This window comes from Dasypus novemcinctus, chromosome 3 (assembly GCF_030445035.2).
Source record: "Dasypus novemcinctus isolate mDasNov1 chromosome 3, mDasNov1.1.hap2, whole genome shotgun sequence".
In the NCBI taxonomy this organism is placed as follows: Eukaryota; Metazoa; Chordata; class Mammalia; order Cingulata; family Dasypodidae; genus Dasypus; species Dasypus novemcinctus.
The window spans coordinates 83,491,892-83,519,693 of record NC_080675.1 but is presented as its reverse complement, the minus strand read 5'-3'; the positions used below and the strand labels follow the sequence as shown (position 1 = coordinate 83,519,693).

General features: G+C 36.3%; 1 protein-coding gene across 1 annotated transcript in view; it reads left to right on the top strand.

Moving 5' to 3' along the window:
- NUBPL (NUBP iron-sulfur cluster assembly factor, mitochondrial) overlaps window positions 1-27,802 on the top strand; it is a 208,991-nt gene that overhangs the window by 68,254 nt on the left and 112,935 nt on the right. The window contains exons 5-6 of the mRNA XM_058293598.1: window positions 24,400-24,439; window positions 24,525-24,615. Of these exons, the coding sequence (XP_058149581.1) occupies window positions 24,400-24,439; window positions 24,525-24,615 (131 nt within the window). The remainder of the gene's footprint in view (window positions 1-24,399; window positions 24,440-24,524; window positions 24,616-27,802) is intronic.

Sequence of the window (27,802 nt, the reverse complement as noted above, 5' to 3'; positions counted from 1 at the left end):
GGGGCTCTCAAAGAGCTTTTGTTTTTATTTATATGTATCAATATTTACCATATTAGAAATTAAAACTGATAATTTTAAAAAATATCTACTTATAAATTCATAAAAATAAACTCATAAACCTAACATCAGTAACATTTTAGTGAGAAATAACTATTTTCTGAAGTAAAAATTGAGAAGAGTAACATTAAATTACATTTTTGTAAATCATTTTAATGTCTGGCATAGTAGAAGATTGCTGGCTTCTCATATCTACTTTTGTTTTCAATCTGTTGCAATCTGCTGTTTTGGTTGAAGTATATCAGAAAAATACAGACCCACACAGTTATGTAGTTGGAAAAAGGGAAGACTGTCTTAACAGCCTTTTCAAATAAGTATGGATTTTCTTCAATACTTTACCAAAATATGACAATTTGTAGTTTTTTAAAGATTAGTTTTAATAGAGAACCTGAAACTATAGCAATGAACTTTTCATAGTCTATTGTATTAAAATCTATTGCTTTGTCTTATACTTTTAAAGGGATCTTATACCCATACATTTTATAGCATTTAGAAAATATTACTTCATTAATTTATGTTGATCTTGCAAATGTTGACACATTTTGTTACACAATAACAAAAAATCACCTTTCTTAATATTGCATTAACTACTGAGCTCATCAGAAAATTCTTTAAGTATTAGGAAGCTGCGAAATGCATGGTGGTGGATATGTTTTCCAAAAATTCTGTTTTTCACTTGAAAGCTTTAATTTTGCCATAAGCAACAGATATTGTCAGTTGTATTCTCTGAGGTTGACAGGCTCACTTCATTTTGTCTGCCAAATATCCAAGTCTTAATAACCATAGTTTTTCTGTCAATCAGTGTTTCAAATTAAAATGGTATTCCATGAAAGAAGCATCTAGTTCAGCTTATACCTCAGTTGCACAAGTGCTTTTCCTCAAGACAAGCATTATAATTCAGTTTGCAGGAGAGGTGCATTATGTATACTTCCCATTTTGTCACACAGAATGTTAAGGGAAAAAAAAACCCATGGATATTCAAGGGTTTAGATTTAATAAAATTAAACATTTTTACTACTTCATCCAGGACATTCTTCAGGGAAACAGGCATTTATTTTAATACAAGTGCATGATGGTGAAGAATATGTTGATTATCAATACAGTTTGGTGACACTGATAAAATGTCAGCAGTTTTATCTACCATTGCTTTTGCACTCAGTGCAAATGTCAACCCAGTGAAAAAGCCAACTGATATCTTAATATTACTGTGAAAACAGTTTTAACCTCTTGGATCATCTGAAAGGTTTCTGGGGATCTGTAGAGGACCAAGGACAATTCTTTTGAAAACTGCTGGCTTAATGGAAAGTTCTTCAACCAGAAGTCAGAAATCTTGGTTCATAGCTCAGTAATGCTTGGTACAGATTTCAGGAAATTATAGACACCATTATTTGTTCTTTTTCCTTTATTACAGTTATGTGGAAGTCAGTGCTTTACAAGGAAAGTAGTTTGTTTGCCACATAAAGTCTGGAAATATTTTTAGATGTAGTACATTGCAAACAAATCCTATAGAGATTTAAATTAGGTCTTTTTTCTCCCTTTAGTGTGTTTACTTGTGTTACTTGATATTGTTTATGAATTCCAAAAATAGATACTGGATTATGTTTGTAAACTGGTCTGTTCCTCTGGGTGTATTAGATTGTATTGAATTCAGAGGATTCTCTTTTGCTTGCTTAATTTATGGTTAAGGCTTTGATTGGTCCACATCAGTAGGACACTGGGTCCCCACTCACTTGATGGGTGGGGAATCACAAGAGAAAACTACATGGCAGAGGAGTTAGTTGGAGTTTTGGATGCTGGAGCCCCAGAAAGTAAACACAGCAGAAGAATACAGAGGAATAGAGAGGGCTGTACAGACACAGCAGAGGCTGGGGGAAGAGAGAAAGCCTGATAGTCTACCAGTCTCTGACCTTGTAGAGAGACCAGAGCACCTGAGCCCAGAGAGAGAAACAAGCTTGGGAGAGGGAAGAGACTTATCCCAGGCTACAGCTGATATTGGAAGAAGCTGGGACCACAGAACCTTAAGAGGAAGAGGAAGGCTGGATCCTTGCAGCCATCTTGCTCCAACATGTGGCAACAGACTTTGGTGAGGGAAGTAGCTTATGCTTTATGGCCTGGTAACTGTAGCTTCTACCTCAAATAAATACCCTTTACAAAGCGAACAGATTTCTGGTAGTTTGCATCAGCACCCCTTTGGCTAACTAATACAGGTGCCTGTTCTAATTTGCTAGGCTACAGAAAGCAGTATACCAGGAATGGGCTTTTACAATGGAAATTTATTCGTTTACAAACTTACAGTTCTGAGAAAATTTTCTTTGTACATTCTTAAGTATACTACTAGATATTTGATTATTTTAGTTGCCATTGCAAATGGATTTTTTTCTCAATTTCTTCCTTAGCATGCTCATTACTAGTGTACAGAAACACTACAAATTTTTGCATATTGGATCTTGTACCCACCACTTGGCTGAACTTGTTTATTAGCTCTAGTAGGTTTGTTGTAGGTTTTTCAGGACTTTCTAAATATATGATCATGTCATCTGCAAATAGTGAAATTTTTACTTCTTTCTGTCTAACTTGGATGCCTTTTTAAAATTTTTCTTACCTAACTGTTCTTGCTAGAATCTCTAGCACAATGATGAATAGCTGGTGATAGTGGGTATCCTTGTCTTTTTCCATATCTTAGAGGGAAAGCTTTCAGTCTTTCACCATTGAGTTTACTGTTAGCTCTGCATTTTTCATATATGTTCTTTGTTATGTTGAGGAAGATCCTTCCTATTCCTATCTTTTGAAGTGTTTTTATCAAGAAAGGATGCTGGATTTTGTCAAATTTTTTTTTCTGCGTCAATTGAGATGCTCATGTAGATTTTCTCCTTGAATTTGTTAATGTGGTGTAATACACTAATTGATTTTCTTGTGTTGAACCACCTTGCATACCTGGGATAAAACCCACTTGATTATGGTGTATAATTCTGTGCTGTTGGATTCAATTTGCAAGTATTTTGTTGAGGATTTTTGCATGTATATTCATAAGAGAAATTGGCCTGTAATTTTCCTGTCTTGTACTATCTTTGTCTAGCTTTGGTATTAAGGTGATGTTGGCATTATAAAATGAGTTAGGTGGTATTCCCTCAACTTCAATTTTTGGAAGAATTTGAGCAGGAGTGGTATTAATTCTTCTTGGAATGACTGGTAGTATTCACCTGTGAAGCTATCTAGTCCTAGACTTTTCTTTCTTGGGAGGTTTTTGATGACTGATTCAATCTCTTTATTTGTGATTGGCTTGTTGAGGTCTTCTTTTTCTTCTAGAAGCAGAGTAGGTTGTCCATGTGTTCCTAAGAAATTGTCAGTTTCATCTAAGTTTCAAATTAGTTGGCTGACAGTTGTTCATAATATCCTCTGATGATCCTTTTTATTTCTTTGGGGTCATAGTGAGATCTCTCATTTCTGATTTTATCCATTTGCATCTTCTCTCTTTATTTCTTTGTCAGTCTAACTATAAGTTTGTCAATTTTGTTGATCTTCTCAACGAGTCAACTTTGGTTTTTTTGATTCTCTCTATTGTTTTTTAAAATTCTCAATTTTATTGATTTCTGCTCTAATCTTTGTTATTTCTTTCCTTGTGCTTGGTTTAGGTTGTTGATCTTTTTCTAATTGCTGCAGGTGTGCAGTTAGGTCTTATTTTAGCTCTTTTTTTTTTTTTTAAGATTTATTTATTTATTTATTTCTCTCCCCCTGCCAGTTGTCTGTTCTCTGTGTCCATTTGCTGTGTGTTCTTCTGTGACCGCTTCTATCCTTATCAGCAGCACCGGGAATCTGTGTTTCTTTTTGTTGCATCATCTTGCTGTGTCAGCTTTCCGTGTGTGTGGTGCCATTGCTGGGCAGGCTGCACTTTCTTTTGCACTGGGTGACTCTCCTTACGGGACGTATTCCTTGCAAACACGGGGCTCTCATACATGGGGGACACCCCTGCATGGCACGGCACTCCTTGTGCTCATCAGCAGTGCGCGTGGGCTAGCTCCACATGGGTCAAGGAGGCCCGGGGTTTGAACTGTGGACCTCCCATGTGGTAGGCAGACACCCTATCCATTCGACCAAGTCCATTTCCCTCTTTTTCTTTTTTAATGTAGGTGTTTAGTGTTGTAAATTTCCCTCTCATCACTGCCTTCACTGCACCCCATGTTTTTTTTTTAATTATTTTTTTAAATTTTAAAGAAACTTTAGATTACATAAATGTTACATCAAAAATATAAGGGATTCCCATACACCTCACCTCCTTTCCCTCCCACATTTTCCCCCATTAACAATATCTTTCACTAGTGTGGTATATTGTTACAATTGGTAAACACTTATTGAAGCATTGCTACTAACCATGGGCTATACTTTACATTATAGTTTATACTTTGCCCTGCACAATTATATAGGTTTTTTTTTTTTTTTTTTAAGGTTTATTTATTTCTCTCTCACACACCCCTCATCGTCTGCTTTCTGTGTCCATTCACTGTGCATTCTTCTGTGTCTGCTTTTCTTCTCTTTAGGTGGCACCAGAAACCGAGCCTGGGACCTTCTGGAGTGGGAGAGAGGTGCTCAATCTCTTGCACCACCTTGGCCCCCTGGTCTGCTGTGTCTCTATTGTCTTTCCTCTGTGTTTCTCTTTTTTTTGTTGTTGTGTCATCTTGCTGCACCAGCTCTCTGTTTGAGCCAGCTTGCTGTGCTGGCCAGTACTCCTGCACAGGCCAGCCCACTGCTTAGGCCAGCTCACCTTCACCAGGTGGCCCCAGGAATTGAACCCTGGGCCTCCCGTATGGTAGAGAGAAGCCCAATTGCTTGAGCCACATCCATTTCTCACAATACATAGGTTTGACAAAGTGTGTAATGGCCTGTATCCATCATTGCAATGTCATGCCGAACAATTCCAATGACCCCAAAATGCTTCCACGTTATATCTATTCTTCCCTCTCCCTCCCATTCAGACCCTCTGGTGGCCATTGCCTTTATATCAATGATACAGATTCTTCCATTGCTAGAATAATAAGTCTATAATAGAATTATAATGTCTACCTTAGTCCATTGTTCATCCCCCAACCTTGAGGATTTTGGGATGGCAATTTCCACTCTGTTTCTAATTGAGAGGGGGCTTCGATCTCGTGGGGCAGATGAATGGAACTCTTTTACTTGGAGTTGCAGGCACTCTTTGTTCCTTGGAATGGGCGTTGTCCATCATCATCCCCTTGTTAATTGTCCTAAGTGAGTCCAATGAACTGGAGAGTAGGTGTTTTAACTCTGCTGAGATTCAGGGCTCAACTGGCATATGAACAGACTGAAGATTTAACTTTCTGGAACATATATTTACCAAGTACAGTACTAATTAGAGGTTCAAATAAAAGTGGCAGAAGAACCATGTGTAGGAAAACTGTAAATGAGTCTAACTATGTTACATTGGGGAACATAAATTCCAAAGTAAAGCCCACTGACAGGGCATGAACTCCTAAGATTGTCCAAACTGCTTATAGTGTCCAAATGTCTTTAGAGTCCTCAGGGGCCCACAGTAAACAGGTTTGAGACACTGTTTACTGTGTCAGTCAATGAAATCTACTGAGACGTGTATAAGCCTAACCTCTGGAATGACTTCCTGACTTACTTTGAAATCTCTTAGCCATAAAAACTAATTTGTATTTAATATTCACCCCTTTTGGTCAAGGTCTTTTTCCAGTGCATCCCATAAGTTTTGATATGTTGTGTTCTGATTTTCATTTGTCCCAGGATATTTACTGATTTCTCTTGCAATTTCTTCTTTGACCCACTGAATGTTTGAGTGTGTTGTTTAACCCCCATGTGTTTTTAAATTTTCCAGTACTCTGCCTCTTATTGATTTCCAGCTCATTCCATTATGACCAGAAAAAGTTCTTTGTATAATTTAAATCTTGTGAAATTTATTGAGACTTCACTTTTTTTGTGACCCAACGTGTCTTCTGTTCTGGAGAATGATACATGAGCACTTGAGAAGAATATATCTCTTCCTGTTTTGGGGTGCAGTGTTCTGTATATGTCTGTTAGGTCTGGTTCATTTATCATATTATCCCAGTTCTCTGTTTCATTATTGATCCTCTATTTAGATTGTCTGTCTATTGATGAGAGTGGTTTATTGAAATCTTCATCTGTTATTGTAGAGAAGTCTATTTTTCCCTTCAGTTTTGCCAGTTTGCCTCATGTGTCTTGGGCACCCTGGCTTGGTGTATCAATATTTATGGTTGTTATATCTTCTTGGTGAATTTCCCCTTTTATTAATATATAATGCCCTTTGTCTCTTATAACAGTTTTGCTTCTAAAGTATGTTTTGTCCAATTTTAGTGTCGCTACCCCAGTTCTTTTCTGTTTGCTGTTTGCATGGAATATATTTTTCCAGCCTTTCATTTCCAATCTATTTGTGTCCTTGGGTCTAAATTGAGTCTCTTGTAGATAGCATATAGATAGATTATATATTTTTTTAATCCCTACTGCCAATAGGCATCTTTTGATTGGGAAGTTTAATCCATTAACATTCAATATTATTACTGTAAACACAGTGCTTATTTGATCTATTTTATTTTTTGATTTTTATATGTCCTATCTTATTTGTGTCTTTCTTTTTACCCTTTTAGTTACCTATATTGATAATCTTCCTTTCTACTACACTGTCCACGCTCTTCCTTTCAGCCTGTGGTTTTCCTTTAGTGTATCTTGTAGGGCAGGTCTCTTATTGATGAACTCTCAGTTTCTGTTTATCTGTGAATACTCTAAACTCCTCCTCATTTTTGAAGGACAATTTTGCCAGACAATGAATTCTTGGTTGGCAATTTTCCTCTTTCAGTACTTTAAATATATCATACCAATGTCTTTTCACCTCCCTGGTTTCTGATGAGAAACTGGCACTTCATTCTTATTAGGCATTCCTTGTATGTTATGAATGACTTTTCTCTTGCTATTTTCGGAATTCTCTCTTTGTCTTTGATGTTTGACATTCTGATTAGTATGTGTCTCAGAATAGGTCTGTTAGGATTTATTCTGTTTGGAGTATGTTGTGCTTCTTGGACATGTATATTTTTGTCTTTCATTATAGTTTGGAAATTTTTTACCATCATTTCCTCAGAACTTTTCTTCCCCTTTTCCCTTCTCTTTTCCTTCTGGGACCCTCATCATGTGTATGTTTGTGCACTTTGTGCTGTCATTCATTTCCCTGAGACCCTGATCAATTTTTTTTTTCTTTTATATATTTGTTTCTTTTTTTAAAATTTTCTTCTTTTTTTGTTTTATCTCTTTCTTAGTTTACTTTTTTTTGTTCTCAATTTTTTTCTCTTTCTGTTCTTATGTCTTTAAGATTTTGGGTGTTCTATCCTCTAGATAACCAATCCTTTCTTCTGCCTGTTCAAATCTGCTGTTGTATGCTTCTAGTGTATTTTTTTTTTAAAGGTTTTATTTTTTAAAATTTTCTAGTGGATTTTTAATCTCATCTTTTGTGCCTTTCATTATGTTCTGTTATATTTTGCATGTTTTTAGTTTCTTCTTTATGCTCACCAGTGTCTTTTTAATATCCTTTTTGTCTTTAGCCGTATTTTCCTTAATCTCCTTGAATCGATTTAGGAGATGAATTTGAACTTATTTAATTAGGAGTTCCAAATTCTGTTTCTCATTTGACTTTTTATTTTGTTCCTTTGACTGGGCCATATCTTCCTGTTTTTTAGTATGACTTGTAATTTTTTGCTGATGTTTAGGCATCTGATTATCTTGATAAGTTTACTGTGATGGTCAGTTCCTCTCTCTTGCCTAGTGTTTTATTGTTAATTGACTTTGTGTTATGGCTCTTCTTTGACCCTTGGTTCAGCTTATTCTAAATTTTAGTATTGACTATGTTTAATACATCAAACTGGGCCAGGGACCCACGAAAGGGGTGCAGACCAGTTCCAAAGGGCCCTGGGGCGAGGGTTAGGAAAGATGCCAAAAAGCCTTATTTTTTGTCCAGCTTCCTGAAACTGTGCTTTCCAAACCTGCCCAGCGGTTGGTACTCTTCATCAGACTGCTCCCCACAGCCCTAAAAAGGGAGTATATTTTTTTCAGTGGCTGCAGGCCTTCACTTTCTGGGCAAGCTAAAACCGTGATTCAGAGCTAGACTGAGTAGTTCTGACTTACCCATCAGAAGCCACACTCAATATCGACCATGCCCCCCATCCCCAGAAAGGAACACCTTCATGCCCCTCACTGTCTTTGGTAGCCAGTCATGGACTATACCCAAGGCAAGTGTTAAGTGTAGGGGATGGATACTGGCCACTTCTGTGGAGAGATTCACTCCCAATTTCTTCACTCTAGCTTCAGTCTCCCCATCCCACTCTTACTTGGAAGTTGCACAGTATTCTCCTAGTCTCTGGAGCCCCAGATCATTGTTTCAGCTTCTGCCTGCCCACTAGCTGTTTTTGTATTTAGAGTGAGTCCTTTAGCTCCCTACTCTGCCTTCTTCCCTGGAAGTTCCTGGAAGTTGGTTCTCTCACATTTCATGAGTGAAAAGGTAGCAGCAGACACAAAGGATCCTATGTTTACTGACACCTGATCACTTACTAGCCGCAGGGACTGTCAGAGGTCTTCTCTGGATCCTATGTCTGACTCCAGGAACTTCAAAAGAAAATTTTAATCTTGATTCTGTCATTCATAATTTTTCTGTTTTTAGAGCTTGCAGTCAAGGGCAAGTCCTTTTGATATAGTCCATGAGAGCCTTTATTGGTTGAAGCTGGAAAACTGACCAATTCAAGGCATCATCAAGGTGATGCTTTCTTCCTAAAGACTGCCTGCTGGCAATCCTTAGCTCCTCTGTGAATGCATTTTTTTTTCCTTCTTTATTTTCTTTTAAATGTTACATTAAAAAAATATGAGGCCCACATATACTCCCCACCCCACATGAATGCATTTTTAATCACCCAATCCAAGATGGTGAGCAATTCAGTTTAAAAGGAAAAGTGACAAAATGAGTTCTTTATACTTTTTCCCAACTTCCGTGGTTTTAGAAGTAAGTAAGGAAATACCAACTGGGATTTCAGATTCCCTTATTCACTATTTTCCCTGTTGCTTGTTCCTTAACCCCACAGCATTGACAAATTGTCAATTATTGCAAGACACTTAAATATACTTACACATTGTACCTTCATTTAGATAGATTTATTTTAAAAAATATTTACATTTCTAGCAATTTGACTGTTCCACATTTATGGTTACTTTTGCTGTCAAGCACTTTACTACACATTGCTACCCATTGAAATGTGGACTGTTTCTTGGTTTTACTAAGGTATCTTGTTACCCTTTGAAATGATTACCTTTAACCTTTTATGGTTAATAAGAAAAAGATAGGATGTAGAATTTTTCCAAATCAATATGTGTTCTATATCTAACCTTTAAACTCATCGCTATATTCCATTTTACTAGTAAGGGAACCTGACATTATATTGGGCTTCACTTTTCAGGAAGTTTTGGATAACAGAGTGGTTCAACAATGGCAGTGGAGGAATACTGGTATGGGATGTTATTGACAGGCGATATATGGTTGACAGGGAGTTATACAGGGCATGTGTCCAGGGTGCATGGAAATGTTTGTATATACTCATAGTGGAAACAATTAAAAACAACAGCTGGGGGGGTAGGGGGGGGGCTCTGTCATGGTCCCTAGGGGAGTAGCGGCAGTCCCCCAGGTGCAACGGTAAGGACCAGGAAGGAATGAGGGTCCAACAGTAAGCCCCTGATACTAATGACTATGCTTGTGAGCCTACACACCTGAAATAAGAACAAGGCCTAGAGCAGCACTGTGCCTAAGAGTTCCCTCCTGACAGCCTCCGTGTTACTCAAATGTGGCCAGTCTCAAAGCCAAACTCAGCATGTAAATGCAATGCCTTCCCCCCAGCGTGGGACATGACACCCGGGGATGAGCCTCCCTGGCACTGAGGGGTCACTACCAAGTACCAGCTGATGATGTAACTAGAAAATGACCTTAAATTAAAGGTTCAATGCAGACCAGTGGAATATCCCTATCTACATATAATAACAGGAGTTAAAAATGATGTTTGACCTAAAGTAAGGTGGAAATGGAAAAGACAAATGAGTTCATATGGCTATGAGTTTCTAAAAAAGAGTCTGGAGGTTGTCAGAAGGATTGCCCTTATGCACATCTGAGCAGAGTCTCAGAGACAGATAAAGTAGATACAACCCCAGATATTGGTCCTTTTGAGGGCTAAAGAGACCCACAGGTTCTATGGTCATGGCAGATGGGGTTCACTGCCATGCCAGTTGGCCCTTCTTTGGAGCTGGTGTTTCTGTGTGGTGGAGCTGGACTCAGATGGGATCTCCTTTCACAAGCCTTTCATGCTACTTTACTGGAATTGTAGTTGGTGCTGGGGTTTAAGATATATCTAGGGGATTTGAATCTCTGGACTGACAATATGATAGCCAGGCCCTGACCTCAACAGACTTCAGCTCCTACACTCTGATTTATTGGACTTAATCCACTCAGCTGACATGGAGTTGAAGAATTTCAACCACCACACCATGGAGCCTAGAGTGCCTACAACTGAAAGCAGGAGGATGGCATCCAATATCCATGTGGAATCTAAACCCCCTCTTGACATAGATGTGGAATGGACATAACCAAGCCAAGGTCCACAGGAAGGAGGAATACAGTAAGGATCAGAGTGGACTTAATGATATCCTATTCATGAACTATTGTGGTTAGTAATCGAGAAATTGTGGCATTGGTGTGGAAAAAGTGGCCATGGTGGCTGCTGGGTGCGGGGAATGGGAGGAAGAGATGAGATGTGGAGGCATTCTCGGGACTTGGAGTTGTCCTGGGTGGTGCCCCAGGGACAATTGCCGGATGCTGTATGTCCTCCCATGGCCCACTGGATGGAACGTGGGAGAGTGTGGGCTATGGTGTGGAACACGGGACATGGGGTGCAGTGATGCCCGGAGATGTATTCACCAGACGCAATGGATGTGTCATGATGATGGGGGAGAGTGTTACTGTGGGGGGAGTGGTGGGGTGGGGGCGGTGGGGGTGAATGGGGACCTCATATTTTTTTAATGTATTATCTTTTAAAAAATAAATAAATTGAGTAGAATTTGGAAAAAAAAAAAAAAGACTATATAAGTAGCCACCCATGAAAGTCAAGTAACAAATAATACTGGGCATAAAAGATTCTGTTCTATATATGTGGTTTATATCATACCTAATTCCTGGTTATCATTTTGTAAAAGTAACAGCAATAAACTACAAATTGGTTTCCTCTCTGACAATAAAATGAATATAGCATTATGGCATTGAGCCAGATAATAAAGGTTAGAAAAGAAAGCAGAATCCAATCATTCATAGAAAGATTAGTGGAATCTGAGTCAGGTGTACAGAATATCATCAATTCAAAGCAGGCAATTAAAAATTATTTTAAGAGTTTGCTTAAAAAGTTTAATGGGTATGTGATATGGAATAGCAAGAGAAAACATTGACTTGAAAAGTCATAGTATTAAGAGAAGGCACTCAGCGCACTAGCCAGGTAGACTCTCCTAGAAGAAGACTCTAGGTCTTGACTGTTTAGCTGATAATCCATATTCCTAAACCATATTTTAGTAAGTATTTCTACCTTCAGTTATGAAGTAGGTCAAATCAATTAGTATTAACATCTATGTATTGACATTAGGAATAAGTTTTGTTTTTTTTTCACATCTTTTTATTGCTTACTGTGGGTATATGCACCATATTTCATAGACACTTGCCCCACTGTAAATTCCTAAGCTACCAAATGGTCATACATTTAAATTGTGCCCCCCTCCCAAAGAAAATTATGTAATAAAAAGGATACATTTGGAAACAGCAGACTCAAAATAGCCTGGAAATGCTCTCTGATAAGTGTCTACTGCTTCAAGTAAGAAGCTGCTACAGTTGCACCACTATCGTTCCTTTTGTGTGTGTGTTTTCTTTTTTTTTGTCTTTATTTTTTTAATGTTACATTCAAAAAATATGTGGTCCCCATATACCCCCCACCCCCGTCACCCCACTCCTACCCCCATAACAACAACCTCCTCCATCATCATGAGACATTCATTGCACTTGGTGAATACATCTCTGAGCACTGCTGCACCACATGGTCAATGGTCCACACCATAGTCCATACTCTCCCACAGTCCACCCAGTGGGCCATGGAATGTTTTTTATAACCACTTTGGTAATATTTATGGGTATTTGTTATTAAAGGTGTTTGAGACATAGGAGAATCAAAATATTAGAGAATCTGACATGTTAGTTTTGTAATTTTAATTTGAAATGTTTACTTGCTATTAAACACATATATTAACTAGGATTAGGTTTGGTTGTGAGTGAAAGAAAACCCAACATAATAGTATTAAACAAAATGGTTCTTTTCATGTAAGACTTTGGAGCAATCCATTCAGGACCGATTTTATAGTTCTATATAGTTTGGTTCTATAACTAAAATTATAAATTTTATACAAAGTAAGATTTTGTAAGATGAACTTAAATGCTTATAAAAACAGTTTAAACACATATGAATATGAAGTACAAGTAACTGTAGGTAACTTGTTTTATGTAATAAAGTCCCCCTTAAGGGGACATTCCAGAAAGTACAAATATGAGGAGATATCATGCATATGCAGTTGAGACCGCTGAAGTTTTGTTGTTGTTGTTGTTGTTTTTAACTTGTGAGTGTATATTTTATGTTGTCAAGGAGGATCAAATAATCTCTTTAATATTTGTATAATATCTTTCACTAGACTGACTAATTTAGCTCTTTGCTTTTAGGAGATTCAAATTAAAGGTGAACTTTTACCATGATGATTGCGATGTGAAAAATCTTAGTCTTTTATACTGAGGATGTCTTTAAAGATATGAATTAGCTTATATTGATGTAGGTTCAAATAATTGCATATGTGTGTAAAGATAAAACTTCAGTTTTTTTTTTAAATTTTTTTATTTTTTAGAATGACTTTCCTTGAAAAATGCTGTCTTTTTTTTTTTTTAAAGATTTATTTATTTATTTAATTCCCCCTCTCCCCTGGTTGTCTGTTCTCTATGTCTCTTTGCTGCGTCTTGTTTCTTTGTGCGCTTCTGTTGTCCTCAGCAGCACGGGAAGTGTGGGCGGCACCATTCCTGAGCAGGCTGCGCTTTCTTTGGCGCTGGGCAGCTCTCCTTACGGGGTGCACTCCTTGCGTGTGGGGCTCCCCTACGCGGGGGACACCCCTGCGTGTCAGGGCACTCCTTGCGCGCGTCAGAACTGCACATGGGCCAGCTCCACACGGGTCAAGGAGGCCGGGGTTTGAACTGCGGACCTCCATGTGGTAGACGGCCGCCCTAACCACTGGGCCAAGTCTGTTTCCCGAAAAATGCTGTCTTTGTACTTAATATTCATTTACTACTTTAAAGGCCAGATATAAAAATGCCTATTTTAAAATTATCAATATCAATACTATTCTGGAACTTTTGATATTTGTTTAAAAAGTTAAACTATTTCTCAAATATTATCTTTTTTTAGCATGAGTAATTTTTTAAGGAAGGGACTATCTCAGGTATTAAGTAATACACATTTAAAGGTTCCTTTTCTTCAGATGAAGAATGGCATTTTTTTCTTTAGTAATAACATTTCTAGTATCTGTGCACTGAGTTTTAAAGACACCAATATTTAAAATCCAAAATTTATAAAAATATCAAGTTTGTGGGGTACTTCTTTGAATTATGAAGAGGTTTTCCTTTGTACCAAAGGCCCTGTGACTAGGCCAAGTTATGATCTAACTCTCCTTTGCAGGACTGCTTTGGTTGTAAGTTTACGTTTGTTGTATGATTATGTGGTTAGCGTATGTCTCTCCCATAGACATTATGTTTCATGAGGGCAGACATCGTTTATCCTTGCCTTCGATCCCCCAGTGCCACACATTATGTTTGGTTATAGTAGGTGCTCAATCAACATGTCAAGTGAGTGAATGAAAAGAATTCTCTTAAGTGTCAAGTGTTCTTTGGTCCTTTAAAATAAAATTAATTGTACAGAAATGTTTTATATGTTTTTTATATATATGGTCTTTTTTTAGGGGCACAGCTTTTATATACATTGATAATCGCTTAAATGGCACAAAATGGAATCTTTAAAGCAATTACTATTCTAGAAATGCTCTCATGGTACAGCCTTGTAACCAAAATCATAAAACTACCCAACATTTCAAAGTTTCATTATTCTTCTGGACAGTCTCCAATTTACTGTGGAGTCATAGATATCAGTGATTCTCTGCTTCCTGTTACTTCTTTCCTCTGATTTCTTATCTATATACTCTGATATATGGGCCATTCATATAACCTCCCAAACCCTCTAAATGGTAAATTAGTAAGGCTTTTATTGTAAATGCAAAATGTGTATGGAAATAAGTTGGTCCCTGAGTATTTGTAAAATTATTTTCTTTTAGTTTATAGTTTTATTGTAATTTATGTTTATTTACATTTTACAATGATATCTTTTTATTTTACCATTTTTATGTTACATAATTTTCTTAGTAGTCTTCTTGAAATAATGTTTTTATGTTTTGTACTTTTTTCTTTCCTCTTAAAACAAATTGGGTTTATCCAGTTCATTTAACCATAGAGGTATAAAGGCCACACTGAAGCCAGAGTTGTTGCCTGGCTGTAAATCTATTTTTTTTTTTTTATTATATTCTATTTATGTTCATAATTGCGTCTTTTTATGCTGGCAGTCATAATTTTCTCTTAATATTTTCTCTGTGTTTAGACTTTTTGTTGCTTTATAGCATACACATTAATGGCATTTTAGGCACTATTAGAATTGTAGTTTTGTGTTAAGTCCTTATGATGGCTAAGATATCTTTTTTCTCGTCCCTGCTAAACTCTTCTTTGTTACTGCCTGTGGTGATGAATTGCTAGTGACTTTCAGATCCCAGCTCCTGAATCCCTTGTGCTTATTATAGCTTACAGTCATTGTTTAAAATGAATTTGAGATTTTTAGAAGCCAGGCAAAATAATAAAGGAAACCAGTCTTGTATGTCATATAAGTTTGATAAGAAGGCTGGATATGTCACCATATAAACAGAAAGATTGGGGATTACAGAAATCTAGTTAATACAGATGTCAAAACAAAAAAAAGTCAACTACAATTTTACAGCTAGTAACCCCAGCTAAGATCATTTTGCTTACTTAAAAGGTAATTCACTTTAAGTCAGGAATCACTTGGTGTCTCATAGCACTGTTAAATCATCTCTGGGAATTTGTCTGGGCATCATTAAGCAATAGAAGGAAAACCTGCTCCCATATTGGCTAACCTTCTCACTGTACATTATCTTCTGATTATCTTCTGACCTTAAACCTCTTGTTTCTTTGGATATGTATGTGAAAAGAATATGAGACTTTGGAGGAAAAAGACCTGGACTCAAGTCCTTACTGTTTCTATTCTTAGCTCTTTAACCTTGGGCAGATTACTTTAGTTCTCTGATATAACTCCTTCATAAGAAACTTAGATAGATAACTTGTCCAAGGCCATGCCTAGTAAGTGGCTAATTTCTTACAATAAATAATATTTTACTATAGTAGATAGATGAGTGTACAGGTTTTCTTTAATATTTATTTAATTTTGACTGTTTAGCTTCTATTTACAAAATTGTTTTGGCCATTATATCAACATATTTTTGAACACTTGTATACTAAACAATGGCATTATAATATTTAGGCAGTATAGGGGCATAAAAAGATAAATAATCATAAAGGATAACATTTGTTAAGTGTCAGATACTGGTGGAGTTTAGGAGAAAGAGTGTTTATGGAGAGCTGATTTGGAGGCTGCCATGGAAGAAGAGAAAGACATGGGTAAGCAGAGAGGAGGCTTTGGGATAGCCTTCCAATTTTCCCAACTGTAAAACAGATAGTTTTTGCCTCATGGGGTTGTTATAAGGATTAAATGAAATAAAGTATCTGCAAAATGTTTATGCAGTGCTAGTGCTGCATGTACTTAATGTAGCTGTAATTATTGTTAATATTCCAGACTAAGTGTATTAGTCAGCCAAAGGGGTGCTGATACAAAATACCAGAAATTGGTTGTTTTTTATAAAAGGTTTTTATTTGGGGTGGGAACTTACAGATACCAGGCCATAAAGCAAAAGTTACTTCCCTCACCAAAGTCTATTTTCATGTATTGGAACAAGATGGTTGCCGATGTCTGCAAGGGTTCAGGCTTCCTGGGTTCCTCCCTTCCAGGGTCTTGCTTCTCTCTGGGTTCAGGGTTCCTCTCTTCCTGGGGCTTGCTTCTTCCTGGGCTCAAGGTTCCTCTCTTTATGGGGCTTGCTTCTTTTTCCTCTGTGAGCTTATTTCCTGGGGCTCCAGCTTATGGCTTCAGCATCAAACTTCAACATCAAAACTCCAGTATAAAAAACCCTTCAACTCTGTCCTTTGCCATGCCTTTTATCTGTGAGTCCCCAGTGGGTGGGGACTCAACACCCTACTGATGTGGCCCAATCAAAGCCCTAATCATAATTTAATCATGCCCAGGTACAAACCAGTTTACAAACATAACCCAGTATCTATTTTTGGAATTCGTAACTATGTCAAAGTGCTATACTAAGTGTGAGTGTTTCATCTGTCATCTTTTCAATTCTTCCTTCTCAGATGCCTGACTACCTTTTTAACTCAGAGATGGTGCATAGTTTTCATCTTAAATATCAACTGGCTACCTGGAACATTATGTTGAAAAAAATTCTGAGACCATACCTGGTTTCAGCAGGAAAGAATGCTGTGATTAGTGATTCTAAGACATAGAAAGTAAGTAGGCTGGAGACAAGGAATGTTGGTATATGGGTTGTTGGATAGAATGTAAACCAAGTATGGATCATCCTTGCCTTAAAATCCTATAGCTTCTATTTGTTTCTAGCCTACTTAACTCTTCCAGTTAACCTTCACACTATGAATTGGCAAGGTTTCAGAAACAGGATACCAAGTTTCTTACCTCTGTACTTCTAGTTACTCAGTAAATATTTTTTGAATGATTAATTAAATGAAGAAAGGCTCAAGCCCAAACAGATAAGAATCTGAGATAACACCCATGCTCCGAAATATTCCTTATGCATTCTTCTATTTATATTCCAGTGAACTATTAGTTTCCCCCCCAAAAAATCCTTACATTTTCTATAAAGTTTAAGTTCTGCATGTGACTTACTTACCTAATGGCAATCACCCAAACTGAGAAAATGAGAGTTTTGATTGGGAAATGGATGGGTTGGAAAAGAAGGGGTAATTTTTTTATTGGGAAAGAGGTAGAATTGTAAGAAAGATAACGCCTGAATGGCTTTCAGCTTTTACATGGTAGGGTGCCTGGGATGGGATAGTAGGGTTCCAAGGTGGTGCAAAATGGAAAGTATGCTGAAGACAAAAGAAATTGTAATATTAAGAGTGATTGTAGGCATGACATTGCAAAAACAGTTAAGAATTTTCTTTATATTGTGACTTTCTGCTCCCTTCTCTCATTTTTTTAGACCTCCCCTCTTTTCCACTTGTAGATACAGGGTTATATAATACCTTTGGCTATCTAGATTGGTACTTAAAGTTTTAGTTTTGATCCATTCCATTTTCCCATCTCTACTCACCTTCTATCTCTAAATCCTCTCCTTTTCTTCCAGATAAACAAGTAGGATATTCTAAACTTCTCCTAGATGCTGTTATTAATTGGTGGAACTACTTTGCCTAGCCCAGCCACTTGAAGTTCTTCTGAGAGAATTATAGGGGTTGCAATTCCTTTCTTGAATCTCATTTCTCATAAGAAAGAATCCTGGTTTCAGAAAGAAAAGAAGAAATAGAGTAGATGGTGAAAAAGTGAAATTGCAAAATTTGTACGAGACACCTTCTCCTATTTTCTGAACATTCTTCTACCTTCTCATTAGTATGTGGATAATAAAGTCTCATTTTTATAAAGCTATTTTATTTGCTTTATTTGCTCTACTCTGTGTTTAAATATTCTTTTTTAAAAAAAATTTATTTATTTATTTATACCCCCCCCACCCCCATTGTCTCCTCTCTGTGTCCATTCACTGTGTCTGCTTGGATTCTCATCAGTGGCACTGGGAATCTGTGTCTTTCTTTGTTGCGTCATCTTCCTGCATTAGCTCTCTGTGTGTGCGGTGCCACTCCTGGGCAGGCTGCACTTTTTTCGCTAGGGGCAGCTCTCCATACGGGGCGCACTTCTTGCATATGGAGCTCCCCTATGTGGGAGACACCCCCGCATGGCATGGCACTCCTTGCACGCATCAGCACTGTGCATGGGCCAGCTCACCACACAGGTCAGGAGGGCCTAGGTTTGAACCCTGGACCTCCCATTTGGTAGGCAGATGCTCTATTAGTTGAGCCAAATCCGCTTCCCCAAAATTCTTTAAAATTCATGAAATGAGGTTGTTACATTCTTGGATATACTCCCTGTTCTCATTTTAAAAAATGGCTTTAATGCCTCTAGTTATATGGATTCAGGTTATAGTATTTTTAAAGACATAGATTTCTGAACCTTAATGTTCAATTATATTTAAAACTCTATTTTTGGAACTGGGGAAAGAGTAGAAAGTACATTGGTTGCTCAGACTTATTGCCAATGCAAAGTAAATGGACATGTCTACTACCTAGCTGATTCATGATTAATGGGATCCCAACAGAAAGAAGATCTGATTCTAGGTCAGAGTTATCCTGGGAATATTTAATGATGTCAATTTTAATAGAAAGATTTAAAGCAGCCTTTCTTATGCCTGTTTCTTTTTTACTTACGTCTTCATTTTGGTATGGTCACAATGCCATTCATTCTACCTTGACAATAAATTTATAATATAAAAGCAATCCCTAAATCGCTTTGAAATCTACTGGTGACATACAGCCCATTAATTAAATTCACACCTATTAGAAGTGGTAGAGCTCTGTGGTAAAGAATGAGGAGGATGTTGCAGATTGTCATTCGTTCTATGAGTGGCACTGTGGCAGTTGAAATGGTTTGAATTACAGTAAGACCCTTTTGTGCTTTAATGCATGAAATATCATTAAGATATGAGGAGGTAGGAAATAATGATCTGTGTCATGATAACTTTAGCTAATGATGGTTTCTCCAGAAGCTGTTATGTTTTGGTAATGGGTGGTGGTGATGATAGCACAATATTGTGAATGGAATTAACACCACTGAATTGTATATTTGAAAATGGTTAAAATGGAAAATTTTAGGTTGTATGTATGTTACCAGAATAAAAATTAAAATAAAAACCAAACCAATCCATAGAACTATATACCACAAAGAGTGAACCCTAATGTAAACTAAGCACTATGGATTAATAGTATAATTATAATAATATTGTTCATCAGTTGTAACAAAAGTACCACGCTAATGTAAAGTGTAAATCATTGGGAAAACTGTGTGTAAGGGAATTCTTTACTTTCTGCATATTTTTCTGTACATCTATAACTTCACTAACAAAAAAAATTAAAAAGCTATCATTCATAGTACAGTGGGTTCCAAAGTTTCTACCAATAGTACTTTGTTAGTTGTACTTGTTAGTTTTTCAATTAAGTTTATGTAGAGGAATTGCTGTCCTCATTTCTTTTAAATAAAATTCTGAGGCAAAGAAACGAATTGGTACCTATAATCATGAATTGTTCAGAGTCCCCATTAATTTTAAAATACGGCTTCAAACTATACCAACATTTCATTTCTAGTAGTTTTATTAATCAATTAAAATGCATTTAGGAAATATTAATTTTGTTTGCTGATACATAGGGGAAGATAGTGAAGAATGTGCTTATAACTTTCCTTTTAGGAATTCGTTTTACATCTTTCCCTGTTAAATTTTGAATGAACATATTTAACCTGGTGATGAATCTGCTCTCTGCTGAGTTTTTAATTCACAATTGATTATTCATTTTTACAGGAATTATTTAAATACTCGTTTTCTTTAGTTTTGGATTTAACATCCTGATAAAGTAGATTAAAGATTATTCCTTTATGTAATGACAGATATTTTGGCTTTCCATTTTGTGAAATGACTTTTAACTGTCTCAGTTTCATTTCCATTTCTAGATTAAACTTAATGCTATGTTTTGAACAGAATAAAACTATTTAGATCACCCACTTCAAATGGAGGACTAAGTTGAAAATCAATTACCAAATCATATCCCCCGAAAGGATTTACATATTGGAAATCTCAAATATTGAACCTGAAAAAGTAAATAATGCGTTTAGAGAAGTGGAAAGGAAATTAAAAGTATGTTAAGGAATAAAAGACTAACAGAATATATTAGGCAGGTTTAAGTAAAAAAGATCTAATATGGCTTCCAGAGTTAGATATGTAATATTTGGAATTATAAACTCAAAATAAAACAGGTTTAGACACAGATGAAAGGAAAATTAATTAACTGGAAGGTAGAATAAAAGAAAATACCCTGAATATAGTACATAGACAGAGTTGAGAAGAAAATGAAAGCTTGAGGAACATAGAGAATAGCTTGAGAAGATCCAACATAGGTCCAATTGATGTTCTAGGGAGTTGATGGAAAAAAAATACAACAGAGACAGTATTTAAAAAGAGTTGTTAAAATACATTGGTCTCCTGATTTGGAAGCCCTTCTCATCCCCTACAGAATGAATTTGAATAATGTGCCTCTTGACATCAGAACACTAAAGAAAAGATTGTAAAACAAATCAGAGTGAAAGTAGGTGGTTGTCAGTGGCATAAGAAAGACTGACAACTGATTTCTTGACAGCAACAATGGATGCCATGAGGTGATGGAGTTATAGCTTCAAATGCTGAGGGAAATACCTGTGGACTTAGAATTCTATACACACTAAAATTATCTTGTAAGAGTGAAGATGTTTTCAGAAAAGCAAAAACAAAATGATTTTCCTTTCAATAGTCCTTTCCTGTAGAGATTTCTGAAGGATATACTTCATGTAGAATGATCACATAAGGAAGGTCTGAGATGCAACAAGAAATGATGGGGAAAAGGGAAGAAAAGGGAAAATGTTTGGGATAATCTAAGGAAGCATTAAGTGTATAACAGAGATAGCAAATAACTGGGGTTAGACAAAATCAAGATAGAACAAAAATTCAGGATAGAACAATAGCCTGGGGGTGTGTGGAGGGTGATTGGATTTGAAGCATTTAAAGTCCCTCCTATTGTGTGAGAGGAACGTAGTGGTTTTGAGTTTTGCCCTTAAAGTTAAATATGTTAGTTTACTGGGTAATCATTACAAATTAATTACTGGGACTGTACATTTTCTAACTTAAAAGAGGGAAAATGTAATGAAAGTGAAAATATTAATCAAAAAAAGAAGGCTACAAGGAAAAAAGTCAGATGCAGAGAAAGTACACAGTAAGATAGCATACATGAATTAAAATATATCAGCAGTATAAATATAAAATATACAGCTCTCTAGTTCAAAGATTAATGTTGTAAAACAGGAGAAAATAAAAAAGGCAAAAAAATCCAGATAGGGGCGGCGGACTTGGCCTAGTGGTTAGGGCGTCTGTCTACCACATGGGAGGTCCGCAGTTCAAACCCCGGGCCTCCTTGACCCGTGTGTGGCTGGCCCATGTGCAGTGCTTATGCACGCAAGGAGTGTCCTGCCACACAGGGGTTCCCCCTGCATAGGGGAGCCCCATGCACAAGGAGTGCACCCCGTAAGGAGAGCTGCCCAGTGCAAAAGAAAGTGCAGCCTGCCCAGGAATGGTGCCGCACACATGGAGAGCTGATGCAACAAGATGACACAACAAAAAGAAACACAGATTCCTGTGCTGCTGACCACAACAGAAGCGGACAAAAGAAGAAGATGCAGCAAATAAACACAGAGAACAGACAACTGGGGGTTGGGGGAAGGGGAGAGAAATAAATAAATCTTAAAAAAAAAATCCAGGTAGGTATAAAAGCTATTTACATAAAAATGCAGATAGGCTGAAAGTAAAATTATTAGAAAAGGCAAATCAGGCAAATGAATATTAGTTATATTAATATCAGACAAGGTTGACTTATAGCTAAACTATTACTGAAGGTAAAGAGTCACTACATATAAATAAGGTTTTATTAAATTCAGGGAGATGAAGGGAAAATAATCATATAGTGAGCTCTCCTCAGCTGTTGGTTACATTTCTATGATTTTTGATGTAGTAAAAAATATTTTATAACTATTGTGGGTTGATGGGTCCATGAGAAGTGTGCCTGTATTTATGAAAAATAATGAAATCCTATAATTTTAGGGATAATGACTAACAACTGAATCAAGAAGACCAAAGTAAGTCTGTTATTTAGAGCTGTTGCAGTTGAAGAATCTAGTTAAACTGCATGGGATACCGAACCAGAAAAAGTACATTTAAAAAAAGACATTAGAAAAAAAAAAAGACATTAGTAGGAAAACTATAAAAATTTGATTAAAGTCTGTAGATTAGTTAATAGTATTATATCATTGTTAATTCCTAGTTTTGATCATTGCACTGTGGTTAAGGTTAGCTGGGTGAAGGGCAAGTGCAACTTTCTATAAATCTAAAAATAATTCAAAATTAAAAGTTAAAATATCTGTTCAAGTCAAGAGGCTTGACTCTGGGGAGTAAGAAATGGGGGAGGATAAGGGGAATATTAATTTTTGGTAGCAATTTTATAGTACAACTTGACTTTATATGCATATATAATTGATGAATAGAGAGTGAAAGTACAGAGAATGATGAAAAAAAGTCGTGACTGAAAATTTTAATTGAATGCTTTGGAAAGACTCAACAAAACTAAATGGAAGAGGAACATTGGAATCCAATTAGGTATGGGGGAAATAATGTAAAAGTTTGGAGAAGAGTCATACAAATCTGGCAGGATGAAGAGTGCATCAATGTTTAAATTCTCCTCTTTAAAGAGACTGAAACTGAAAATTGTATTAACAGATAACCCATCTAGGTGTGATTTTTACAAGTAAGTTGTTGCTGAATTCCGTTCACTGGATTTCTTAAAGAAAAAGCCTTAGTCCTTCTTTAAAAGATGGTGAATGAATGGAAAGTGGACTTGGCCCAATGGATAGGGCGTCTGCCTACCACATGGGAGGTCCGCGGTTCAAACCCCAGGCCTCCTTGACCTGTGTGGAGCTGACCCATGCACAGTGCTGATGTGGGCAAGGAGCGCCCTGCCACGCAGGGGTGTCCCCCGCCCCATGTGCAAGGAGTGCGCCCCATAAGGAGTGCGCCCGGTTAGGAGAGCCGCCCAGTGCGAAAGAAAGCGCAGCCTGCCCAGGAATGGCGCTGCATACACGGAGAGCTGACAGAGCAAGATGACGCAACAAAAAGAAACACAGATTCCCGGTGCCACTGATAAGGATAGACGCGGTCACAGAACACACAGCGAATGGACACAGAGAGCAGACAGACAGCAGGGGGGGCGGGGAGATGTGTTAAAATAAAATAAAAATCTTAAAAAAAAAAATGATGAATGCGTGTACATTTTTATGCTTTTGGCTAAAATAAAATGTTTAAAGGTATATGAACTTTTTAATGCTTTCTCTTTACTTCTGACTAAACTAACCAGTTTAATACTAGTCCCAGTTGCATATGTTGAGAGTGTTTCTCCTGTAGTGGTGTAGGTATTTGTGGTAGTAATGTAGGATATGGGAGCAATAGCAAGCTGCTATTACACAGATACCTGGCTGCACTGATAGTTTGATTAAAGAAAGTACTTTTCAGTGACATTTGTTATAAATGAGCATAAGCAGTAGATTGCTTTTCTCTTGGGATAAATGTATTAGTAATTTCTTGGCTTATATTACAAAATAAGAGTTTTTCTACTTTCTGGATTTTCATTCTTTTCGAACTCCTCAAGGTAAAGAAAGAAAGAGAACTAATGCTTCAATATAGGGAGGAATATTTTCCTTTTTTAGCTGGCAAGGTCTGTGTGTTTGTGTTTGGGTATCTGTATATATGCACATACATACACATGTATCAGGTGAGCATATGTATAAATAAAACTGGTGGAAATGTGCTGGATTAAAAGACTTGCACTAGACAAAATTACTTACTGAGATTATTTTTTAATAAACATATTTCTGAATCTGTAGATGAATTATTTCTTAAAGAAACTGTATCTCAACTCTTTTTAGATGTTGCGTGTAGTGTGAATGTAAGTAGTATGCTTGCAAGTTGAAGCAAATTACTTGGAAGTTAAAGAGTAGCGATATTAGCAGCCTAATTGTATTTCTAATTTACATTCTTTGATTAGAAAACACATCAGTGTATTTATATATAATTTTATGTATAATGACTTTTCTAAAAGAGAGATATTTTTTCTTATTTCAGGCAACCTAATGAGGCCTCTCTTAAATTATGGCATTGCTTGGTGAGCATATCTTTTTTTTTACTCTTTTACTTTTCAGAATAATATTAACTTGTAAATCAGTTGTATTTTTGGATTCCTCTTGCAGTATGTCTATGGGCTTCCTGGTTGAAGAAACTGTACCAGTTGTTTGGAGAGGACTTATGGTAATATCAGCCATTGAGAAATTATTGAGGAAGGTAAGAAGATAACTTTAAATATTGTTTTGTTGTTTCAAAGCTATGGCTAATGCATTTGCTGATTGGAGAACTGTTAAAATTTGTAGCCATGGTTGCAAAGGAACCCCATCGATACACATGTAGTGAGTTATATGGATCCAAGACCAAATTTCTTTGTTACATGATTTATTCTTTCCAACTACTTATGAATACTTATATCCTGATGTTTGATTTTATGTTGTTTTGTTGCTCTGTTGAATCTGCAGTAAGAAGAAAACATCTATTTTATATATAATCTGCCTTCTTCAGACTTATGGTTAATCACATTGTGGCCAATTTTGAGTTATAAAGTCAGTGTAGAACAGATCAAGAAAAAATTACATAGACCATGGTTCCTATGATTTAAAATTGCTTCAGAACAAAATGAAATTTGTTTTCTTCTGTGCACATATGGCTGTAGTTTTGTGTATATAATATCTATCCAGTCCACTTTAATTTATAGTTAAGAAAGAAAGAGAGCAGTTGATTGGAGAATCTAAAAATATCAGATGGGCCATATGTTATTTGTATTTTACTTGCTGTAAATTTTATTTTTTCTTAGTAGATGTGAGTTTATATTATAGGTAAATATTAAAAGCAACTTGCATGTTTTCTACCAGTTTACAACAGTTACCCCTTATTTATTCTGATTCTGCTATGGGTCAGGCATCATGCTGATAAATCCAGTGGTAGATATTTCTATATTCGTTTTAATATGAAGAAGTAGTAGATGAAATATGTCTTGAATTTTGAAACTTTTTGACTATAACATCTTGCCTTTCTACCATTTTTGCTGCTTGACTTGATAAACGTGCTCTTTGATCTGTGGTCCCAGACTACTCCTATTCTCTTAGCCATTTAAGTTTCTTGGCTGCATTTCCTTCTCTTTCTCACCTAGATAACATAGTTGATTATTTCATTTGTACTCCCAACAGCATTTTCTCTGCCCTCACCACCCCTCCCCACCCCAGTTCCTTTGTGACATTGACCTTTATTTGTCTGGATCATTCCAGGCTTCTCTATTCTGTAATGCTGAATACCATCTGAGAATAGTGAATAGTTGTGTTAATTACCTGAATTATACATATTTGATTTCTGAATTTAATCACGCTCTCAAAATTTCAGTAATCTCATTTATTTTTATTTTTTTAAATTAGAAAGGTTGTAGGTCTAGATAAAAATCATGCATAAAATACAAAGTTCCCATATACCACTATATTATTAACACATTACGTTAGTGTGGTATGTTTGTTACAATTCATGAAAGGTTATTTATGTAATTGTAATAGTAACTATAGTACATGTTTACAGTAGGGTGTACTCTTTGTGTTGTACAGTCCTATGTTTTTTAAAATTTTTATTCTAGTAGCATATATACAATCTTAAGTTTAAGCACATTCAAATATGATTCAGTGCTGTTTATTGTATTCATAATGTTGTGCTACCATCATCACCATCCATTACAAAAACTTTACAGTCAGCTCAAATAGGCACTGTACAATTTAAGCATCAATTCTCCCTTCCCTACTCATACCCTATCCTTTTAACATTTATCAAAAGCTCAGCTTAAAATGCTTAGAGAATTTGGTGGTCTGGCAGAGGATCCAATTGGAAATTTGGCAAAAATTAGCTCTTTGATACATAAATTGTGTGAAAGTCACATTTTATTCTGATAAGTGCTAAGCCATTTTCAGCAAACATACAGGAAATATCTATATGAAGGTGAGAAAAACGAACCCATAACTTATTTTATTAGGATACCTAGAGGTTACCTACAGTGGGGAATGGATTGAATATCTACCATAGAGTCTTTTTGTAAAGCTGCTTCTTTTATCTGCATATTTTAATGTGTTTTTTTTTTTTTGCCATATGTATTTATTTTTGGGACAAATGTCTATTCAAATCTTCTTCCCATTTTTAAATTGGGTCATTTGTCTTTTTATTGTTGAGTTGTATGATCTCTTATGTATCATGGATATTAAACCCTTCTCAGATATGTTTTTGCCAAATATTTTCTCACATTGAGTCAGTCTCATTTTTACCCTTTTGACAAAGTCTTTTGAAGTGCAAAAGTGTTTAATTTTGAGGAGGTCCTATTTATCTGTTTTCTTTTGTGGCTCATGCTTTTAGGTGTAAGGTTTAAGAAACTACCACCCACCACAAGATCTTGAAGGTGTTTTCCTACATTTTCTTCTAGGAGTTTTATGGTTGATGCTTTTAACTAAAAGTCCTTCATCCATTTTGAGTTAATTTTTGTATAAGTTGTGAGATAAGGGTCCTCTTTCTTTTGGTTGTGGTTATCCAGTTCTCCTTTGTTGAATAAACTGTTCTGGTCTAGCTTGAGGGCTTGACAGCCATGTCAAAAATCACTTGACCATAGATGTGAGGGTCTATTTCTGAGTTACCATTCAGTTCCACTGGTAAATCTGTCTGTCTTGAGGCAAGTGCCATGTGTTTTTACCACTGTATCTAAGCAATAGGCGTTAAAGTCAGGAAGTTAATGTCCTCCACCTTTGTTCTTTTTAAAGATATTTTGGGTTATTTGGGACCCTTTACCCTTCCAAATAAATTTGATAATTGGCTTTTCCATTTCTGCATATAAAGCTGCTGGGATTTTTATTGGGTTTACATCAAATCTGTAAATCCACTGGGTAGAATTGCCATCTTAATGACATTTAATCTTCCACTCCATGAACACCATATGTCCTTCTATTTATTTGTCTTCTTTGGTTTCTTTTAGCAATGTTTTGTAGTTTTCTTTTTGTCCTTGGTTAAATTCACTCCTAAATATTTGTTTCTTTATTCACTCTTATAAATGGAAATTTTCCCCCTGACTTCCTACTCAGGTTACTCATCAGTAGTATATAGACATGCTATGATTTTTGTGTATTAATCTTGTATCCATTCACTTTGCTGAACTCATCTTTTGGTTCTAGTAACTTTATTGTTTATTTTTCAGGATTTTTTGGATATAAGATCATATCATCAACGAATAGTGAAAGTTTTATTTCTTTCTTTCCTATTTTGGTTTCTTTTATTTCTTTATTGAGCCTAATTACTCTACTGGAACTTCTAGCACAATATTGAATACCAGTGGTGACACTGTCCATCCTTGTCTCATTCTTCTTCTCAGCAGGAAAGCTTTCAGTCTTTCACTGTTGAGTACAGT